General features: G+C 52.1%; 2 protein-coding genes across 4 annotated transcripts; one reads left to right on the top strand and one right to left on the bottom strand.

Moving 5' to 3' along the window:
- Nucleotides 1-19: 19 nt before the first annotated feature.
- Nucleotides 20-9,158, bottom strand: ACAA1 (acetyl-CoA acyltransferase 1). Of its 2 annotated transcripts, XM_036921637.2 has the most exons (12): nt 8,921-9,158; nt 8,681-8,774; nt 7,824-7,881; nt 5,884-5,963; nt 5,543-5,585; nt 3,710-3,808; nt 2,688-2,768; nt 1,499-1,689; nt 1,179-1,358; nt 863-918; nt 609-754; nt 20-367 (listed from the first exon to the last, which is right to left on the bottom strand). In XM_036921637.2, exons 1-12 carry the CDS (start codon nt 9,089-9,091, stop codon nt 292-294), a joined length of 1,275 nt encoding a protein of 424 aa, XP_036777532.2. In that variant the 5' UTR covers nt 9,092-9,158; the 3' UTR covers nt 20-291. The 2 variants fall into 2 exon arrangements, with proteins under 2 accessions (XP_036777532.2, XP_036777533.1); XM_036921638.2 differs by lacking the exons at nt 20-367; nt 609-754 and having other exon boundaries at nt 885-1,030; nt 8,921-9,155.
- A 1,374-nt stretch (nt 9,159-10,532) lies between these two features.
- MYD88 (MYD88 innate immune signal transduction adaptor) lies at nt 10,533-14,816 on the top strand. 2 transcript variants are annotated; one of them, XM_036921640.2, is made up of 5 exons: nt 10,533-10,917; nt 11,773-11,907; nt 12,282-12,443; nt 12,645-12,736; nt 12,999-14,816. In XM_036921640.2, the coding sequence occupies exons 1-5, from the start codon at nt 10,596-10,598 to the stop codon at nt 13,017-13,019; spliced, it is 732 nt and encodes a 243-aa protein (XP_036777535.2). In that variant the 5' UTR covers nt 10,533-10,595; the 3' UTR covers nt 13,020-14,816. The 2 variants fall into 2 exon arrangements, with proteins under 2 accessions (XP_036777535.2, XP_036777534.2); XM_036921639.2 differs by having other exon boundaries at nt 10,536-10,917; nt 12,282-12,462.
- The last annotated feature ends 6,421 nt before the right edge of the window (nt 14,817-21,237 follow it).

Here is a 21,237-nt window from a genome sequence, read left to right as displayed (position 1 = left end):
AAAACCACAGCCACTAGGATAAGAGGAACTCCTCATTTATTCATCATCCACCAGGCCCCACCTCGCAGGAATCACACAGGGTGGCCCGGCCAGAGGAGGCCTAGCAGAAGGCAGCTCAGTGCCTCACCCTCTCCTCTACTGTGTCATCAGTATTCACATTTTCAAATTAATTGAATTGCCTCAATTTGCCCATTGCTCCCACCACCAGAGCTGAATTTCCCGCTCCACTTCTGTAGTTTGCTTTCTTGTTGCCAGAGTAGGACTGGGTGGCGCTTCTAGCCTGGGCCTCACTCAGTTCCCAGGGTACTCGAAGACAGCAGCGGCTCCCATTCCGGTCCCGATGCACATGGACACCACCCCGTATGCCCTGAGGAGGCATACCGTGTTAGCCGGGTGAAGGGACAGAGGTCCAACTACCAGCCTGAGCTGAACGGGTCCCTGAATCCCACCAAGGCACATGTTGGGTGTCAGATGCTTGCTGCCGGCCAGGGTCCCCATCACAGCTGGCCCTCAGGGAGACTGGGACAGCACCCCTGTACCCAGCTCAGAGTTGGGGTGGGTGGAGGGACTCCACCCCTGGGGCACCCCAATATGGCTGCCCGCCTCACCTCTTCTTGCGGCGCTTCAGCTCGTTGAGCAGTGTGATGACTTGCCTGGCCCCAGTGCAGCCCAGTGGGTGGCCTAAGGCCACGGCACCTCCCAGAGGGTTCACCTTCTCGGGGGGGAGTCCCAGCTTCTCCACACAGTAGACAGCCTGGAAGGAGGCAGAACATCAGCCGCAGGCCCCTCCCCTGTACCACTTGCCCAGTGGCTCCCATTGGGCTGCCTGGGGCCCAGGCAATGCTGAGAAACCAAGGCTCACCTGGCTTGCAAAGGCCTCGTTGATCTCAAAGATGTCCACGTCATTCACCGTCAGCCCTGCAGTGGGGGAAGACTGAGCTGACCCAGTGGCCCCTTAGGACTCAACATCACCATACAGGCTGCCTGGTGGTGGGTCTGCCTCTGTTCCTGATGGATGAGGGGGTCCCAGCTGTGAGGTCAGGGAGGGCATCAGGTAGGGATGCTAGCCTGCCACACCTTCACTCTGCAGCACCACATGACCAGCCCTGCCTCCCCTACCCTGCAACAGCACGAGAGAGGGTGGGATCCACATCTAGGGTGTGAAGGAGATGCTTTACCTGCTTTTTGCAAAGCTACAGGGATGGCATAGGCAGGTCCAATGCCCATGATGTCAGGTGGGACCCCAACCACTGCGTAGGACCTCAGGACCCCAAGGATGGGAAGGCCCAACTCTTCTGCCTTGGATCTCCGGGCGAGCAGGATGGCAGCTGCTCCATCACTCAACTGGCTAGAGTTTCCTAGAGGCAAGTCACAGGAGGGAGGATGCCTCAGGGCAGGGCTGAGGAGGCCAGGCCCCCGTGTCCACCTGCCCAGTGGCTCCAGGCTCCCGGAGGGGAACGCCCAGCACGTCTCACCCCCGCCACCAGCCCACTCTCACCAGCTGTGGTAGAGCCGCCCTTCTTAAATGCAGGCTTCAGTTTGGCTAGGTCCTCCATGGTGGTGCTGGGGCGGATGCCCTCATCCTCAGCCACGGTGATGTGCCTCTCGGTCCCCTTGTCATCATGGACCGTGGTGGTCACAGGCACAATCTCGGCTTGGAAACAGCCCTTGCTCTGGGCCTTGGCTGCCCTGCCGGCACGATGGACAGCCAGGCTCAGGCCCCCTTGGGGTTCCTTCCGTCCTGGGGTTCCTCTCCCTTAGCTCCCATCAGGGTAGACATGCCTTCCCATCTGGCTGCTAAATGCAGGAATATGCCTGCCTTGGTGGAGCTGAAGGGCTGTTGTGGGGGTCCTGCTACCCTGCAGGGCCCTGGGAGAGGAGGCCCAAGGCCTTATGGGGCCTTCTGTGCCATCGGCCTCAGATGTTCAGATCCTGGTTGGCCCCAGCCCCAAAGGGGAGGAGCACGCTCGGTGACAGCTCCAGTGCATCTACTCCTTGGTTTCTACTTACTCAAAATGACATTCATTCAACTACCTGGTGAACTCAGCGTTTAAACAGCACAGAAGCACAGGGTGTCTCAGGGTGGGTGGGGGTGGGCGGGTCCTTGCAATCATATGCATGGGGAGGAATCCAAAGCTTTCACTAAATTCCCAAATGGTTACTTGGCCCCAAGTGGCTAAGAACCACTGCCTCAGAGAAGCCCTCTGGGCAGGTGGCACTCCTTCCTCTGGGGTCCTCTCTGGGGAACTGGGGCTTGCCAAGTTCAGCCTGCCCCTGGAGGCCTCTGCTATCATCCCAACTCCCACCTCCAGAGCTACCCGGGAGTGGTCCAGAAGGTGGGATGCTGGCCCTGTACTCCAGGCTCTCAGAGAAGCCTGTGGCTACTGTGTCTAATCCCCAAACGATGGCCAATTAGAAGAGTCCTGGCCCTCATTACAGGCCCAATAAGTAGATGGAGAAACTGAGGCCCAGCAAAAGAGAAGACATTCAGCGTGAACGGTAACAGGACACAGAAGCTTTAACAAAGCACAATGGCCCCGTCTGCCTCTCCCTCCTGGGAATCCTGAGGTCTGGAAACACTCACTTCCCAGGTGTAACCGAAGGACAGCTCCACCTGGGACTACCCAACACAGCCTCAGAACCTCACACTCCAGCCCTTTAAGCATCCTACCCCAAGCGGTACTCACTTTTGCTGGGAAGCCAAGGCAAAGGTGTCCTGCTTCTCTCGTGAAATGCCGAACTGCTCAGCCACATTCTCAGAGGTGATTCTAGAATGCACACAGCAAACAATGGGTGTGGGGCAGCAGAGGGGATGAGCTAGGCTGCAGGGCTGTGCTGGGAACTCTGGGTCCCATGAGCAGCAGGCATGGGAGAACAGAAAGGCCAGGCCTCACCATAGAGACAGTGCTGGTGACTCAGTGAGTGAGGGGCACAGATCCTAAGAAGCTCATACCCCAAGCAGACAGCATGGAAGAGAAGGCAGATGAGATGGGTGGGTGTACCAATTGGCTACTGCTGGGCAGCTTCTCCCACACCTCAAGGAAACCTGCCTTAATGTGGGGTAATAACTCCCAAGTCTCGTCTAGGGAGGCCAAATTCCCCATGCTGCTCACCATGGCTCCCCTCTTCCTGTGACCCAGGAGCCACAGCTAGGCCTTTCAGCTTGGGCTTCTGGCTTTACAGGCTTCCCTTGGAGAGATCATGCCTGGATGTGGAGGGAGCCAGGGCATGGCCCCTCCCTGAGCCTCAGATCTCCCCATACATCCAGCAGAGCCAGGACTCCCCGCCCATGGACCCTGAGGATGGCCCAGAAGCTTAGTGACACTGGCTGCAGAGCTCAGGTGCAGTTAGATGAACACGCTTTTGTTGTTGCACCTGACAGCGCCCACGTTCCCTTACTGGTATGGTCCATAATCAAAAGCTTCCCACTGCTCAACTATTCCAAGGCTTTGGAGTGCAGCTGCCACTGTCCCTCATGTGACTGAGCCCTCAGGTGGGAGTGACAGGCTGGGCCACATTTGGAAAGCTCAGAGAAGACCTCACAGAGAGGGGCAAGAAAAGGGAATTCAGGGGCAGCATCAAGTCCCACCCCCAGAGGCCCTGCAGAGCAGACCAAGCCCAAGGGCAGGAGGCCAGGGCTTGGCACTGCTCATCAAAGTTCCTGAGCCCCTGCTCCAGGCCAGACAGGGAGCACTGGGTGGGCACTCACCCCATAGGAATCAGGCAGTCTCTGGCCTTCTCTTTTTCCACCAAGCGTGAAGTAATGTTCCCGGGGTTCCCTCTGTCCGCCATGGACATGGACTCCACCCTGAGGAGAAGGACAAGGAGGTCATTAGCAGACTCCATCCCCTGTGATAGCTGTGCATCTGACAGTGCTGGGAAATAGCCAGGGAGCCACCTGAAGTCCGATAGGCTGGCTGGGAGCCCTGGGCAGTGCACTGGCCAGCAAGGCCAGACACAGCACTGCACAGTCCACTCTTGGGCAGGGCCATGCTTCCCCAACACAACTGATCCTACAGCCAATTAGCCAATAGGCAGTTCCCAAGGAAAACTGCCTAGTGGTAGCCACCATGGGGGAAACTCCTGCAGCAAGTGGGACCCTACCCTCAGGGACCACAGATCCAGAGAGAAAAAGACAAATATTTTAAAAGCTGCAGATCAGAGAGCACCTGATCTGCACAGACAGGAGATGCTAGGAGCCTGGAGAAAGGTCAAGTCTTAGCTGAGTGCGGTCAGTAAGGGCTTTCAGGAGGTGGGGGAATGTAAGGCCTCACATAACACAATCTGTGTGACCAAATGCTTTCATGTGTCCAGTACGATTTTAAAATCTTTTCAAGTATTGGAGTGCATCAAACAGTCAGTCCCATAATACAAGCTCCAAAGTGCCAGCTGCTCTTATCGCTCCATTTAATGTAACTATCTTCAACAGGCCTGAGGTAGTTACTCCATTTTACAGATGAGGACACTGAGGCCCTTGTCCATGGCCACTAAGCCAGGACCCCAGTTTAGGTAGTCAAGCCCCAGAGCCCACTCCCAACTAGGGTGCCCTGGGCTGCTCTTCATGGCCACAGCCTATGGGGGACAGTTCTGGCCCACACTCTTAATACCCTAGGTAACAGGACATTTAACCTGTCTGGGACTCAGAAGCCCTCTAAGGAGCTCGTGAAGGCGCCAGGGTTCCCGTCCCTGGCTCAGTGAGGTAGAGGGACATGAGATGAACCAGAAGGCAGCTTGGGAGGTGCCCCTTGCCTGGTCGGAGTCCTTGCAGTGTGGCCTTTGGCCTCATTTTACAACTACAGACACGGGAGTACAACTCGGTGCCAGTCAGCACGACCCTGAGACGGCCCAGCAATACTGCGACCAAGAAACGCTATCAAGAGGAAAGGCAGAGGAGCACGCCGGAGCCCTGGCTTGGCCTGCCCTCTCCACACCAGATGGTCACCCAGGCCTGGGCCCCAGTGTCCTTCCCCCTACCAGAGGCCCTGCCCAGTACAACCTCCGCAGCTCCATGCAGTGTGGCCAGAGACAGAGCCATGGCTGACAGTGTCCAGATCACCACAGATGGTGCCCCCAGTGGAAACCATGTTCCGTAGAGCCCAGCAGGCAGCTGGAAGGTTTCACCTCGGCACCAGGGTGGGGGACGAGGGAACTGGTAGCCTGATAAAACGAACAAACTAGTTACACAGTCAGCAGCCTGCCCTGGCTTTAGGGAACCAAAACTGCAACTTCCCTCCTCATAGTGTCACGGATCAAAAAGGGCCACAGAAGGAAACCCAAGTGCTGTGTTTTCTCAAAATGCTTGCCCACATTTTCCAGCCTCACAGATTACCGGAAAGAAAGTTTTTAAAAGCCAGTGCTGCGAGCAATTCTTGAGTAGCCAGAGCTGCGGGCTACTTCGCAGCTGAATTGGGAGGAATCCCCTTCAGCCAGCTGCCTGAGAGGGCTAGAGGAGACTCCTGAAATCATGGCCTCCGAGAACTTAAGAGGCGAAAGTAGTTTGTCATAAGTTGGTTAATAAGCTCTGGCAGGAAGAAATTCTTACCCACATGCCATGCCAATGTCATAAGACCCATTTCTGATGCCACCTGCAACAAAAGCATCTCATGAACATCCTGCCCCAGAGGCCACCTGTTCAGGGACCCGGGCGCTCTTCCCCACTGGGCCTTCAGGTGGGAATCAGCCCCACCTCAGGGGGAAAATCCCTGACTGTCCAGAAAAGGCTGGGGGCTGAGGCAAGGGGCTTTCTTCACTCTTTCTGCAGTTAGCGCTCTATCAGGAATCCTTATTGCCTGCCCAGCCGAGCAGTGACTTTGCCGGCCCATACCCTGGGGCCAGGACCAAGGCCAGAATGTAGCAGTGGGCTCCCTCCCAGTCATAACTTACCAGCTATGCTGGCCACTGCCTGGAGCCCCGACGAACACTGTCTATTGACAGTGGACAAAGGCACAGTTTCTGGGATGTCACTGAAACAGAAAGTGAGACCACTGAGTCAGCCCCCCTCCCCTGCCAGGCTCTCAGAGGAAACAAGCCTGTGCCCCAGGTCAATATGACTGCCCCATCAAGAGGATGCAAAGACCAGGGGAACAAACCCAGTAGCCCTGTCCCCACTCCAGGCCAGCCCCACGGCGTGTAGACCCCATCTCTGCAGGAACTGACTCTTCAGAGCCCCACCAGCACACACCCTTCCATCCCCGGATCCTCCTTAGCCGAGGCCCAGCACAGCCTGAAGGCAAGGAAGGCTGGTTGGGCCACAGGGGCTCTTCTTTCCTTCTCTTTGAAGACTGAAAAATGTAAAATAAATTCCCTGTTTCCTCCAAAAAAACAGAGAAGGTCTGTTGCCAGGAAGAAGAACAAGACCAAAGAAATGTCTAAATGAGGCCAGAAACCATCCCACTCCTCTGCCCTACTAGTAACCATGTGGCCAGTCCTTTATGTCCCCATTCTCTCAGTAAAGCCTGTTCTCAGCTGGACAAAGAACTCTGATGGGAACCAGGTGTTCTAACACCCTTTGTTCTGGTGGGATCCCCCCCATTCCCACACTGGGCCTAGCCATGGAAGCTGGTGGCCCTGCCCCTCCCAATAGAACCTGCCCTGGCCAAAGGTACAGCCTAGGGAAGTCCCCAGGCCCTCACCAGAACTGTGGACTCAGAGCCTGTGAGTGAAAGTACTCTGGTGATGCTGGCACACAGCCAGGGCTGGAAGCCCAGCTAGCACCCAGGCCAAGCTCTGCTGAGATCCTCTCTGGTGGATTATGTCTGAGGCCCATGCAGCCTGCTGAACCCTTCCCAGGTCTCCTAACCCCCTACTACCCAGTTACCAGACCTTCACCCAATCCACCAGGTGGTTGGTTACTAGGCACCTACTCGGTAGGAGGCACCCCCTGAGGGATGATGACACACTTATAATACAGTACCTTTAGAGGCTGCCCAACCAACACAGAAAGCCAATCAACTCGCAGACTGGCACAACAGAGATGGCAACGCATGCCACAAGGAAGCATGTGCATACTGGAGAAGAAGGGGCCCTCATTTTAAGCCTAAGAGCTTGGGGAAGTCAAGCCAAAATGGCAAAACTCTGTTGGGCAGAGAGAGGAGGTGGGGATAGAATGACTGGCATAGGGAAGACAGTGGGTAGACAGGCTGTCTGCAAGAGGAAGCACCAAGGCAAATTATGGGCTGGGAGATAAGGCTGGAAGAGCAGTCTGGAGCCAGAGCGTGGGAGTCTGGGAGCTCCAGGCTAAGCAGTCAGGCCTCTCCAGTCCCTAGAGGTTCTCTTTCACTGGCTAATGTTCCTATTGTTTCTTCCCCACGCAGCAGGGAGTACAAAGAGAATTGGCTCTTCCATCTACACATGGAAATATTTAAGCATGCCTCCTTTCTCAGGACAGCAAGTGAAGGGCAAGTTCACCAGGGCCCCACCGAGGTTACCTGTCCCCAAGTCTCTGCTGATGGATATGCCAGAGAGGCCCCAGTTTGCTCAACTAGCTTCAAAAAGCTCAAAGCCACTCCTCAATGTGCCCGTCTGCTTACTTACCTGACAAGAGCACAGAGTCCACATTTACAAAGGGCAAAACAAGGTGGCTCTGCTAAAAAATCACACCACAGAGGTGTGTTTGCTCCAGTCCAAAAGGCCCTGTGTGTCCTGGCTCAGTGACAAGTAACAGATAGGGGAAGGGTGGGCCACAAGAGCAGTGCAATGAGGACCCTGGCTGCCTCCATGTGTGGTTCCAACCTGATCCTCTCCCACTCCCAGGCCAAGTTTCATGGAGCCCAAGCCCACTCGAGTTAAGAGGCCAACCCAGAGCTATCACAAGGAAAGTTTACCTCAGAAACTGAGCAATTCGGGCCATCACTGCCCCGGCCCCTGGCTGAAGCACATTTCCTGTGGACGACAAAGCTCTGCTCAGTGCCAGGCAGTGTTCTGGGCACTAAGGCACAGCTGTGAAGACCAGAGAAGACATATTTCAGATTTTTCTTTGGAAACATGAACCCTCAGCAGGCTCACTTGAGGCTCTGGGATTTCAAGGCCTGGAGCAGGGAGAGCCAGCTACACAGCAATCTCCTCACACATGAGACCCAGTCCCTGAGAGTCCCATGCTCCCTCCCTCATGCACCCAGCTTTTCCAAATTAGCACACAATGGGCAGACTGTTACAGGAAATGTGGAAAGGAAAGGAGAGTGCAATGCAAGGCTTGAGGTATAGAGAACTGGTCCTGTCAGGGAAATGAGTTTCTGAAAATGCTCTCCAGAGGTACAGCAGTGATTCGTGACCTGGGGCAGAACCTATTTGATGAGACCCTTGCGTATTGTCATGTCTCCAGGCTAGAGGAGTAACGATGGGGAGAAAAGGTTGGATTGAAGGTCAAGAGACTAGATTCAGATCCAAGTTCTGCTGCAAATTCCCCAAGCCTCAGTTTCTCCAACTGTAAGTGAAGGGCCCAACTAGATGGTTTTTGATGCTCTCTCTCTTCTGTCGTGGCATAGACGGTGTGTCAGTATGGGTAGAGAACCCTAGTCTCCAGTCTCCTAGAGTGTCCTCACCCCACACCAAGAGCCTTGGCATCAGAATGTCTGTCCCTTGAGATCCCTTCCAATCCTACTTAATGCGCAGAAAGTGCCTGGAGGGCGGGGCGGGGTGAAGACGGCTAAATCTGCCTGCACTGGACCTGACAGGTGCTCACCCACGCAGATGTCCCCCAGCTGGGCCGGGCTCAGCTTCACGTCCTGGAGAACCGCGGTCATGACGGCCGACAGCAGCTCGTCAGGGGTGGTGTCCTGGGCGGGAGGTGCAGTCGCGGTCATCGGGGTCCCCGCTCCCCTCCCCACCCCGAGGAACAGCGGTAGCAGCCGGGGCGCGGCTGCCTGAGGCGCCCAGGGGAGCAGAGCAGGGACAGACCGCAGCCCGCCTGGCCCGGCCTCACCTTGAAGCCGCCGCGGCCCGCTCGGCCGTTGGCCGTGCGCCGCCCGTGCACCACCACCACATCCTCGGCGCGCCCGGCGCCGCCCCAGCCTCGCGTGGCCTGAAGCGCCGGCTCCGCACGACAGTCGGGCCGACCCTTCAGGTGGCCTAGCACCACCTGCAGCCGATGCATCGCGCAGGATCCAGTCAGCCCTGCGCAGCACCCAACAGCTGTGAGAGCCGGGCAGGCGCAGGCGCAGAACCGAGACGACCAGCAGCGCAGGCGCAGAGCCGCCCTTTGCGGGCTGCGAGGCCTACACACGCCCACAGCCCTGTGGGATAGGACGGACGTGTTCCGCTTCCGAGGGTCCCGCCCCGCTCCCGCCTCAGTCAACAGGGGGCGAGTCTGAGGTCCCGCCCCGCCACAAATTCAGCCTCCTAATGCAGTGCCAAGGCCCAGAACGGCTCCCTGCTCGAGGCCACGCCCGTCGAGGCTCTCGTCTCCCAGCAGGAGGCGGGCCATCCTGAGTCCCCGCCCGTAAGGCCTCCGGCAACTCCCACAGCAGCCGGGTCTGCTGCCGGGCGGGAGGCGGGGACCCGACCTCTTCGCCGTCCTGGCCTCTGGGCCTTCCGCTCTGCCCCTGTCCGCCGCCGCCGCCGCATGATAGGGAGGGCGGCTCAGCCAACTCCTGCCCTTCCCAGTTTGTTCTGTGCCCGGGATCGCAGCACCAATCCCTGCGGGGACCCAAGTAATTCCGAGATTCCCGGAGTCCCACCTCCACTCGCTTGGGCTCTTCTGGGAAGTCTTTCAAGGAGACTGAGGGAATTTGGGGTTCTTGGGTGGCAGGAAAACGGATTGTACAAAGGAGCCGAGATGCGACAGCCTCTCTATCTGTAAAGAGCTAACCATAAACTTCCTTCTACCAATGTTACAGTCATTTGGGATGATTTGATTAGTGCCCACTTCCCCACTAGGCTGGGGTCTCCACCAAGGCGGAGAGGGACCCTGCAACATGCTTGACACTTAGTAGGGAACCAATAAATACCTGCTGAATTGAAGAATGAACCAGAGGTCCCACTCGCCCACAACCCTAAACAAGGGCAAGTGAGCCCTTGACTCCCTATGGCAATGTGTACCATAGACCCCAGAGGGTAGTGCTGACTTTCCCAGAGGCCAGGGCGCCCTGGTACCCCCCACCCTGGAGGGCGAGGCCTTGGCATGCCGCAGGCCCCGGAAGGCAGTGAGCCAACCCTCCTCCGCTCCCACTCCACCTTTTAGTGCATAGCCAGGGACTCCCCGTACTCCTATGGAGTTGCCGTTCCCAAGACACCCAGACCCGGAGGGAGCAGGATGGAAGAGCCAATGCTTCCCCCAGCGACCCCTCCCCGCCGTCCTCCGGGCGGGGCCGTATGAACCCCTCAGATCCCCAGTGGAAAGGATTCCGAAGAGCGAGGCCCCGGTTTCCCACAGCCCCGGAAAGAGGGTTGTCGCCTCGTCCGCCGCCCGACCCTCAACGACAGGCCGGAGGACCCCCTAGACTTAAGAGGGCAGTCGGGGTTGCCACATTCCGGTACCCGACCGTAGGAGGGGTGGGGCGCCCCGTTCCCGCCCCCGCCCTCTGCGTCTGCTGGGCGGTGCTTCTGGGAAAGGGAAACCTGCGGGCGGCAGTGAAGGAGGAAGCCGGCCCGCGCGCGCCATGGCTGCGGGAGGGCTGCGCGAGGGGTCTTCGCCCCCCGCGCCAACGGCTCTGCCACTGGCCGCGCTCAACGTGAGGGTGCGGCGCCGCCTGTCGCTGTTCCTGAACGCGCGCACGCAGGTGGCGGCCGACTGGACTGTACTGGCGGAGGAGATGGGCTTCGAGTACCTGGAGATTCGGCAACTGGAGGCGCGCGCCGACCCCACGGGCAGCCTTCTGGACGCCTGGCAGGGGCGCCCCGGCGCCTCGGTGGGCCGCCTGCTCGAGCTACTGGCTAAGCTGGGCCGCGACGACGTGCTGCTGGAGCTGGGGCCCAGCATTGGTAAGTACGCGCCTCCTGGCCTCCCGCTGTCCCGGCCCCAGCCTCACCATCCTGTCTTCCCGGAGAGGCCGCGTGGCCCTCCTCGCGGGCCGGAGGCAGCCTGCGGGCTGGGGCACCGGGCGAGATCAGTTCCTTCTTTCAATACCGGTGATGGTGGGGACTAGAGACAGCAGGTGAAGGCCTGCACGGCACAGGAACGGCGGGGGTTGGCAGCCTACCATCGGCTTTCCTGTAGGGCCAGGAACCACAATCCGGGATGTGCGGGGCGGGGAATGCGTAGTTTAAGGCACAGCAACAGGCAGGCGAGGGACCGAACGCTGCCAAACTTGGAAACCTCAGGTCCCTGGGAAATTCATCCGTTCCTGCCACTAGCTGACACATGATACCCTGCACATAGGCGTGAGGACAGTGGTCCACAGACACAGTGGTTCGCAGGCATTGGCTCTTCCACATCTTGCTTGGTTGGGGCTTCTGTCCTCACTGCACATAACCACTGAGCCTCCTGAGCCTTTCTTGTGTGCACAACCCCCTGCTCACATCAGCTGTGGATCCTAGAAGCAGACCTTGGGGTTCTGATCTCAGGAGGCCTGGAAAGTGGGCCAGGGCAAAGGGACAGAGAGACACAAGCCTGACCTGATGGCTTTCCAGATGGCCAGAGCACCACCGACACCCCTTTGGTCTGGTCAGAGCCAGGTGGGACGTCAACTTTTCAGAGCCAGTGAACCGTGGATGGCTCAGATGAGCTAGAGAAGCCCTGGAGCACATGGCCAGGGAGGTGGGACAGGGGCTGGGATCCTGGGGGTAGAGCATGGGGCACCCCTGAGGAGCCTGCCACACCCTGTCTCTTCCACACAGAGGAGGACTGCCAGAAGTACATTCTGAAGCAGCAGCAGGAGGAGGCTGAGAAGCCGTTACAGGTGGCGGCTGTAGACAGCAGTGTCCCACGGACAGCAGAGATGGCGGGCATCACCACGCTCGATGACCCCCTGGGTAAGGGCCCGATACTGCCCCCCTGGACCAGGGGAGACATGTGGGCCATAAGACATTGAGGTGTTGAAAGCAGACAGGCTGTGGCATCTTGACCAAGTCACTTAATCTCTGAGCCTCAGTTTCTCAACCTAAGAAATGGGAATAATCATGGTCCTACCTCTGGGTTGATATGGGACTCTGATGAAATGATGCATCTGTCTCACAGTCATCCCAGGATGGTGGGGCCCATGTGCCCATCTTTCATCTCCTGGGAAGGGCACCTTCTCTGACAGCTTCATCTCAGGATTGGTGTAGGATCCAGGACCAGGGTCAGGGCTAGGCTCCTCCCCAGCCTTCCTGTAAAGCTCTGACCATCACCCTGTGCTCTGTACCAGGGCAAATGCCTGAACGTTTTGATGCCTTCATCTGCTATTGCCCCAGCGATATCCAGTTTGTGCAGGAAATGATCCGGCAGCTCGAACAGACAAATTATCGGCTGAAGTTGTGTGTGTCTGACCGTGATGTCCTGCCTGGCACCTGTGTCTGGTCCATTGCCAGTGAGCTCATTGAGAAGAGGTTGGCCAGGTGACCAGGGGGCTGGTGGGGGTGCACAAAGCCCTGCTTGGAGATTCAGATGGGGGGATTCTCCCAGCTGGGCCCTGGCAGCCTGTGCACAGTGGGCTCCTCTTGAGGCCACCCCCGGGGGGTATGCTGAACCTGGTCACCACGGTGCCTCCAGCCTGCCTACTCTCCCGTAGGTGCCGCCGGATTGTGGTGGTTGTCTCTGATGATTACCTACAAAGCAAGGAATGTGATTTCCAGACTAAGTTTGCTCTCAGCCTCTCTCCAGGTAAGCTCAGCCCTGCTCTTGCCACAAAGGAGTGGGTGGGCAGGCCTCAGGATGCCAGCCTCCCCTCACCAAGGGCCGTGGATGCAGCACCAAGCAGCTCTTGCGGATCTCTGCACACCTGAGTGTGTGTGCACACGAGTGCCCTTTGGGTGGGTGAGTGTGTGCCACTGGTACTCATCTGTTGCTAACCCCTGGGCTGGGGAGTGGTCCTACTCCAGCATGGGGGCAGTGGCCTGCCAGCTCTGTACTCCTCGGCTTGCAGGTGCTCATCAGAAGCGACTGATCCCCATCAAGTACAAGGCAATGAAGAAGGAATTCCCCAGCATCCTGCGGTTCATCACTGTCTGCGACTACACCAACCCCTGCACCAAGTCCTGGTTCTGGACTCGCCTCGCCAAGGCCTTGTCCCTGCCCTGACAACTGCCCTGGGACCCTGGGTGTGTGGGCATCTGCCTGCCCATATGTGTACTTCTGCCTCTGCTTCCTCCTGTGGTCACAGGGGAATCTGTGCCTCACTTGCCTCTCAGTTTCTGGAGATGCCAACTCCACAGTCACATGTGCAGCCACTGTGGACATCCTATCTCAGGTCCTGCTCGGAACCAGTAGCTGCAGGTGGACAGTGGCATGTCCACTTGCCGGGTTATCAGCCAGGACAGTGGAAACCAGAGCCAGCTGGGAATAAGAGGACCAGTGGAGCCAGCGCTGACCCATCCACACATTTAGGCCTCAGTTCCTCTTGATAATTAAATAGAGTGGGGAAACAGGCAGTAGCTGTGTTCAAACCACAGTAGGAAATGGTGAAGCATTGTCCTGGGTCTCCTGGGGAAGACAAATCTTGACTGAGAGGAAGCTGGCTGCCTGGGCCACATGCCAGCCACTGCCGGGACATGGCAGTGGTGAGGCAGCTGCTGCCATGGGAGTGCCTACTGATGCTGCCCTGCTCCCCTCACAGCCCACTTCCTACTGCCCCCTGTGGCAGATGGGGAAGCAGGCTAGCCCAGCACAGGGAGATCCCACCTCAAGCCTGGCTCCCAGTGGGCCCACTTCTTACTGTTGACTTCTCCCAGCCTTTGTCAACCTTCAGACTGACAAGTTTCCAAGAGACCAGCCTAAGCAGCTGGAGCTGCTTTTCACTCCCACCCATCAAGATGCCTGTGGCCACACTCTAAGCTCTATCCAGCATGAGACAGGATTCTGGCCTCTGGTGTTATCCATCACGTTTAAGTTCTGGGGCTGGGTCACCATGGGCAATGTGAGCAGGAAACTTTCCCCGAGCCACCCACAGAGAGCTTTCCCACCAACCTTCTATACCCTGACTGCCTTACAGTGCAGTCTGCTGGGACCAGTTTATAAACAGTGACCAAGAGCCTCCTGCCCCAAACCTTGCAGGCACATGGACACACACCAGCCAACTCACAGACACGTATAAATGTGTGCATACACCCTCATGCACCCATGGGTACCTTGAGCCCACATTTTCCTGGCACAGCTCCCAAGAACGGCTACGTGGGACAGTCCCCCCATTTAAGGGGCCTAACCCTGGACAAAGGTGGGACACTCTTGTCTTCCTTCTTTCTTCCCTCTTCATTGAAAGCAGACTGCAAAGGACCCAGTACACCAGCACTTAGCCTTCAGTGAAGCACAGAGCGAGGAGGAAGGCTTGAGCGCACACACAGGCCAGCTGCAGACAGAGCTTCTCCCCGCCCTGGGAGACAGGCACGTCGGTTATCCTCAACCTCTCATCCAGGAGACATGGTCATGGTCTCAGGTCTCTGTCCAGGGTAGACCCAGGACCTAAGTCTAATAGGAAATGTGTGTCTTTTCTGTTCCACCTGCAGCCAGAGTTGGGAAACGGTGTCTTTCCTCAGGGAGATTTGGAGGCCTACCTCTGCATAATCTTGATGAAGCCCTTAGGTACCACACTCCTATCCTCACTTTGATATTGGGGAATATTTTTAAACAATTTTAAGAAACTATCACCTGTTCTGTATGTGTTGTAAGAATTTTAGAGCTGAGGAATGCCTGTGTTTGTCAGTTCTCCTGTATCCTGGGTTTATAATAAAGAGTTCTACTTTGGGAACCGCAGGTCTCATTTGTGTCTGGAAGGAGTTTGGAAGCAGTAGCTTGGGTAAGAAACTGGCACATTAGTAGGTTCCAGTGGGATTGGCAGGAGCTTCCTGAACACCCCCCAGGCCTCACCAGGGCCTCAGGCAGAACCAGGAATAGCACCCTCTGCTCCAGATGCGGGGGAGACAGCTTGCCTCTGCCAAGCCTGGTCTCTCCTGCCTTGTGCTGCACTCCTGGGTCCTGGCCCAGCCAGTGAGCAGGCAGCTGCTCTCCAAGGCTCCAGGGTGAGTCTGGAGAACTCCCATTCCTGCCCACAGAGCTCTGGAGAGCTCAGTTGTTAATCCTAACGGTCATCCTTGGGCATACCTGTTAACCCTAAAGATGTTGGTCTATTTTTAAATAGGATGTAGTTTTTCACTTTTGAAAAAATAAAGAAAAAAAATCACCCATAATCCTAATCCCAGAGATAACTCTAGTGATCTTTTACAGTGCCAGACATTATCAAGAACAACAGCTTTCTCTCAGTGGTCTCTGTTACCACATCCTGATCCCTGAGCCTCCCTAAGCTGCAGGCTCCCCAGCCCTGTGCCCTGCTAGGAAGGCCCCATGTATTCAGGGCATCCCTGAGGCACAGCCTTCCCCTTCAGTGTCCCCTGGGGAGCAGAGCCATAGCATGGTCCCAGTGGTGCCCCCAGGATCTGCCCTGTGCCACCCATGTGCCACGGTGTTTGTATCTGCTCATATGGGGTCATTGGAGGTGGTGTCTCAGAGAGCACTAGTAGCATCATGGGAAAAGCCCCTGTCATCTCAGGCCAGGCTGGTGCCCTGGATGTGCTCACCTTGCACCATCATAGCCTCACACCCGCCCCACTTCCTTCCCCCACAAGTGGTTTCCCAGATTACAAGAAAGTTCCTCTTCTCGTTTTGGTTTAGTCTTCCAGGAACCATTAATATATTGAGAAACGCTCCTTTTTTTTTGAATTTTTATTTATTAAAACTGAGGTACATACAATAAAATGCACAAATCTTAGTGTACAGCTGTTGGTGGGGCTGAAGATTGGTGCAACCACTGTGGAAAGCAGTGTGGAAGTTCATTGGACCTAGTAATTCCACTCCTAGGAATTTACTCAAAGATAACAAAATCCCTGATTTGAAAAGATACATGCACCCCTATGTTTATTGCCGCACTGTATGCAATAGCCAAGATAGGGAAGGAAACTAAGTGTCCATCCATAGATGACTGGGTAAAGAAGATTTGGTATATATACACAATGGAATACTATTCAGCCATAAAAAGAAAAGAAAGCTCACCATTTGCAACGACATGGATGGATCTAGAGGGTTATTATGCTCAGTGAAACAAGCCAGGCAGAAAAAGACAAATACCATATGATTTCACTTATTTGTGGAATATAAAAACAAAGCAAAACAGAAGGAACAAAACAGTATTAGACTCAGACACTGAGAAGTGACTAGTGGTTGCCAAGGGGAGGAGAATGGGTGGGGTGGGGGAGGGGGAGGGGGACTGTTGAACCACTGTAATGTACATTTGGTAAAAGGAAAAAAATATATTAGTGTACAGCTTGGTGAATTTTGACATGTTTTGGGTAACCATCACACACAGATTAAGACATCGAACATTCTCACTACTTTTCTTCCCCTTCACCCATTTCACCCATCTCCCCACCCCCTCCCCTATGGCAAACACCCATCTGTTCTCTGTGTCTATGAGTCTACTGCTGGTTTGTTTGTGTTAATCCACTGTAAGTGAAATCATATGGTATTTCTCTTTTCCTCTCTGACTTATTTCACTTAGCATAACACCCTCTAGTTCCATCCATGTTGTTGCAGGGGCAAGAAATTATTCTTTTTATGGCTGAGTAATATTCCATTGTGTATATGTACCACATCTTCTTTATCCATTCATTTGTCAAAGGAAACTTTATTTGCTTCCATATCTTGGCTACTGTAAACAATGCTGCAATAAACATAGGTGTGTGTATATCTTTTTGAATTATGGGATTTTTGTTTTCTTCATGTAAATTCCCAGAAGTGGAGTTACTGGGTCGTATTATATTTTAATTTTTAGCTTTTTGAAGAATCTCCATACTGTTTCCCATAGTGGCTGCACCAATTTACATTCCCACAGACAGCATTAGGAGGGTTCCCTTTTCTCCACATCCTTGCCAACACTTATTATTTCTTGTCTTTTGGATAGTGGACATGCTAACTGGTGTGAGGTGACACCTCATTATAGTTTTGATTTGCATTTCCCTGATATTTAGTGATGTGGAGCATCTTTTCATGTGTCTGTTGGCCATCTGTATGTTTTCTTTGGAAAAATGTCTATTGATGTCTTCTGCCCATTTTTTATTTTTGGTGTTGAGTTGTACAAGTTCTTTATATATTTTGGATATTTGCCCCTTATGTGATGTATCATTTGCAAACATCTTCTTCCACTCAGTAGATTGTCTTTTCGTTTTGTTGTTGGTTTCCTTTGCTGTGCAGAAATATTTTAGTTTGATGTAGTCCCACTTGTTTGTTTTTTGTTTTTGTTTCTCTTGCCTGGGGGGATATATCCAGAAAAAACATACTTATGACAATGTTCAAGAGATTCCTGCCAATGTTTTCTTTTAGGAGTTTTATGGCTTCAGATCTTATATTTAGATCTTTAATACACTTTGAGTTGTTTGTTGTATATGGTGTTAGACAGTGATCCAATCTTATTCTTTCATGTGGCTGTCCAGTTTTCCCAACTCCATTAATGAAGAAACTGTCTTTTCCCTATTGTATACTCTTGCCTCCTTTTTCATATAGTAATTGACCATATTAAGTGTAGGGCTCTGGGTTCCACTGATTTACATATCTGTTCTTGTGAAAATATCATACCATTTTAATCACTGTAGCTTTGCAGTATAGTTTAAAATCATGGGGTGTGGTCCCCCCAGCTTTGTTATTCTTTCTCAAGAAAAATCATGGGGTGTGGTCCCCCCCAGCTTTGTTATGCTTTCTCAAGATTGCTTTGGATATTTGGGGTCTTTTGTAGTTTCATGTAAATTTTAGGAGTACTTGTTCTAGATCTGTGAAAAATACCATTAGTATTTTGATAGGATTGCATGGAATCTGTAGATTGCTTTGGGTAGTATGACAATTTTAACCATATTAATTCTTCCTATCCAGGGAAATGGAATATCTTTCCACTTATTTGTGACTTCTTTGATTTCTTTCATCATTCTCTTGTACTTTTCAGAGTACAGGTCATTCTCCTCCTCAGATTTATTCCTAGACATTTTTTGAACATAATTGTAAATGGAACTGGTTTCTTAATTTCTCTTTCTCTTTATTAGTTCATTATTTGTATATAGAAACACAACAGATTTCTGTGCACTGATTTTGTATTGCGACTTTACTGAATTCATTTATTAATTCTAGTAGTTTTTTGGTGGAATCTAAAAAATAAAACAAACAAAACAGAAATAGACTCATAGACATAGAGAAGAGATGGGGGGTGGGTGAAATAGGTGAAAGGGGAAAAGTCAGTGAGAATATTTGATATCTTGATCTGGCTGAGGGTTACATGAGTGTACACACATGTCAAAATTCACTGAGCTGTACGCTAAGATTTGTGCATTTTATCATATGTGCCTTAATAAAAAAACCCACAAAACAAAGTGAATTACTTAACACCACTGAACTGTGTACTTGAAAAATGGTTAGGATGGTAATTTTTAAGTTATATATATTTTGCCACTAAAATAATGATATTCTTGTGAAGTGGGGAAATTTGGGTATCAAATGGTGCCAAAGAATCGTCACTATTTTTTTAATGTGATAATAGCATTGTGGTTACATAAGAAAATGTCCAAATCGGTTAGAGACCAATTCTGAAGTATATTTGTATGGAATTTGCCTTTAAATACTTAGGTAAATTAAGAGAGAAAAAATAACAAAGGATATATGAAGCAAATAAAACCTTATCTCAGTTATTACACTGGAGCTTCATTTTTTCAATTCTTGTGTGTCTCAAATTTTTCATAATTGAAGAATGTTTTAATTAAAGAAGTATAATCATTGTTACTATTCCACTTGGACAAATGTCTCTCTTGCTGTATTTCCCTAAAGTAGGTATTTAAAAATCATTAATTAGGAGTGACTGAGGCAGAAAATAATCTTTTCCTATCTGGGTAGAGAGATGGAAGAGAAGTTAGATAATATATTTCCAGGCATCTAAAAATCTCACCTCTGACAACTGGTTTTTTAAAAAATTTATTCATTAATTTTGACACTTAAAAAAAGTATACCAAAAATATTTCCTCTAAATCAAGCTAGTTTTCTTTAACTTTATCTTAAAAAGGACTCTCATGAACTGCATGGCGTTTGAGTCTGAAGGACCAGACCAGACAAACACCCTAGACCAAGGAAAAGTGCCATGGCTCCTCAGCAGCCATGCTGACAGCTTCGTAGCAAAGAAGGGCCATGGATCTTCTGCCAAGCCTGGGAGAATGGATGGCGTTCTCTCTCTCCGTGGTGCAGGAGGAGCCACTTTGGGCCTCCGGCTGACAGAATTCTGAGTAGTGGGGCTGGGAACTGGCATGTGGTGGAAACCTAGACACTGCTTATTCAAACCAGGCTGGAATTATTTCCAGTTCCAGGCCATCTCAGAATCACAGAGTGGAGCAGGCAGGGCCACAAGGGAACATGGTTCTCACTGGCTGCTGTTTGCCAGATGCTGCAGAATACATGGTCTAAAAGCCCTTGGAGCTCTGGCTCCAGGACAATATAGAGTAAGCACAAATCTTCCTATTCCCTCTGTTAAGTACAGCTAAAAAACCCTGGGCTTCATATATAAAACAAATGTAAGGAGACAGTCTGGCTGGGGCCTTGGGAACCACAGAAGGACGTGGTGGTGATTCCCAGGCCTCCTGCCTCTTACATCTCAGACTAAGTACTGGAGAAGCCAGTAACCCAGAAATGAATGGTCCAGACAAAAAACCAAAGGCCTGCTATTTCTAGCTACAAGTCTAGGAAGGGGCAGCCTAACAAGAAAGAAGCTTTTAGACAATAACCATTCCAACTGATGTGCAGGAAAACACCTGCCAGCCAAGCCAAATGGCAATCCCAGACCTCCACTGCTCCCTGCCATGGTGGTGTCAAGAGAAAGCCGTAAAGGGGCAGTGACAAGGCACCCTTCTCCCTCCCAGCCAGAGTATCAGCAGAGGCTCTGTGGGTCACCAGAATCCCACCCTGGCCCAGCAATAACTAGGCACCCACCCACTCTCTTTTCAGGATGTCAACAGAGACTGAGTAGGGAATCCAAACTCTGTCTTCCATCTGACAACTTTGAGAAGGCCTGCTAAAATAGAAGATTTAAATAAGATCCAGATCTCACAATATAATACCCAAATCATCCAGGATTGAAAAGCACTCTTCATACCAAGAACCAGGAAAACCTCAGCTTGAGCGAGAAAATACAATTAACAGATGCTAATGTCAAGATGACACACATGTTCAAGCTATCTGATGAGGATTTTAAAGCAGCTAGTGTAAGGATGCTTCATGAGCAATTACAAACACATTTGAAATAAATGAAAAAATAGTTTTTGCAAAGAAACAGAAGATATGAAGAACTAAATTTAAATTTAAGAACTGGAAAAGAAAGAAAGAGCTCACTGGGAAGGTTCTATAGTAAAGTGGAGAGGACAGAGGAAGAATCAATGAATTTGAAGTATAAAAATGTAAATCACCCAATCTGATCAACAGAGAAAGAAAAAAACTTAAGAGTCTCAGGAATTTGTGGGGCTATAAGAAAAGATCTCTAATATTTGTGTCACTGGAGTTCCAAAAGGAGAGGGGAAAGAAGGTGGAGCTTAACAAGTATTCAAGTAAGTATAGTGAGACATGTCCAAATATGGTAAAGACAAAAACCTACAGATTCAAATCCCAAAGAGGACAACCCAAAGAAATCCATGCCAAGATATGCCACAGTCAAATTTCTGAAAACTAAAGGCAAAGGCAAAGTCTTGAAAGCAGTCAAAGAGAAGTGACATCTTCCCCATAATAGAAAAAACAATTTGAATCATGTCAAACTTCTCATCAGAAGCTGTAAGCTCAGAAGGAAGCAGTACAACCTTTTTCCAGGGCTGAAAGAAAAGGACTGTTAACTAAAAGTCTTTGATCCATTGACAATCAGAAGCAAAGAGGAAATCAAGATATTCTCAGAGGAAGGAAAACTAAGAATTTATCAACAGCAGACTTACCCTTTAAAAGTAGCTAAAGAAAGTTTCTGAAACAAAATAAATGATTAAAAAAGGAATTTTGGAACAGCAAGAAGGAAGAATAAAAAAGGAAAAGTAATGCAATAAAAAAGAATACAATATGCTTTCCTTCTCCTGAGTTTTCTAAATTACATCTGATGGTTTAAGCATTAGATCAGT

Source organism: Manis pentadactyla, chromosome 14 (genome assembly GCF_030020395.1).
Source record: "Manis pentadactyla isolate mManPen7 chromosome 14, mManPen7.hap1, whole genome shotgun sequence".
NCBI classification, from domain to species: Eukaryota; Metazoa; Chordata; class Mammalia; order Pholidota; family Manidae; genus Manis; species Manis pentadactyla.
The sequence above is the reverse complement of the archived record's forward strand: the minus strand, read 5'-3'. Positions and strand labels throughout refer to the sequence as shown.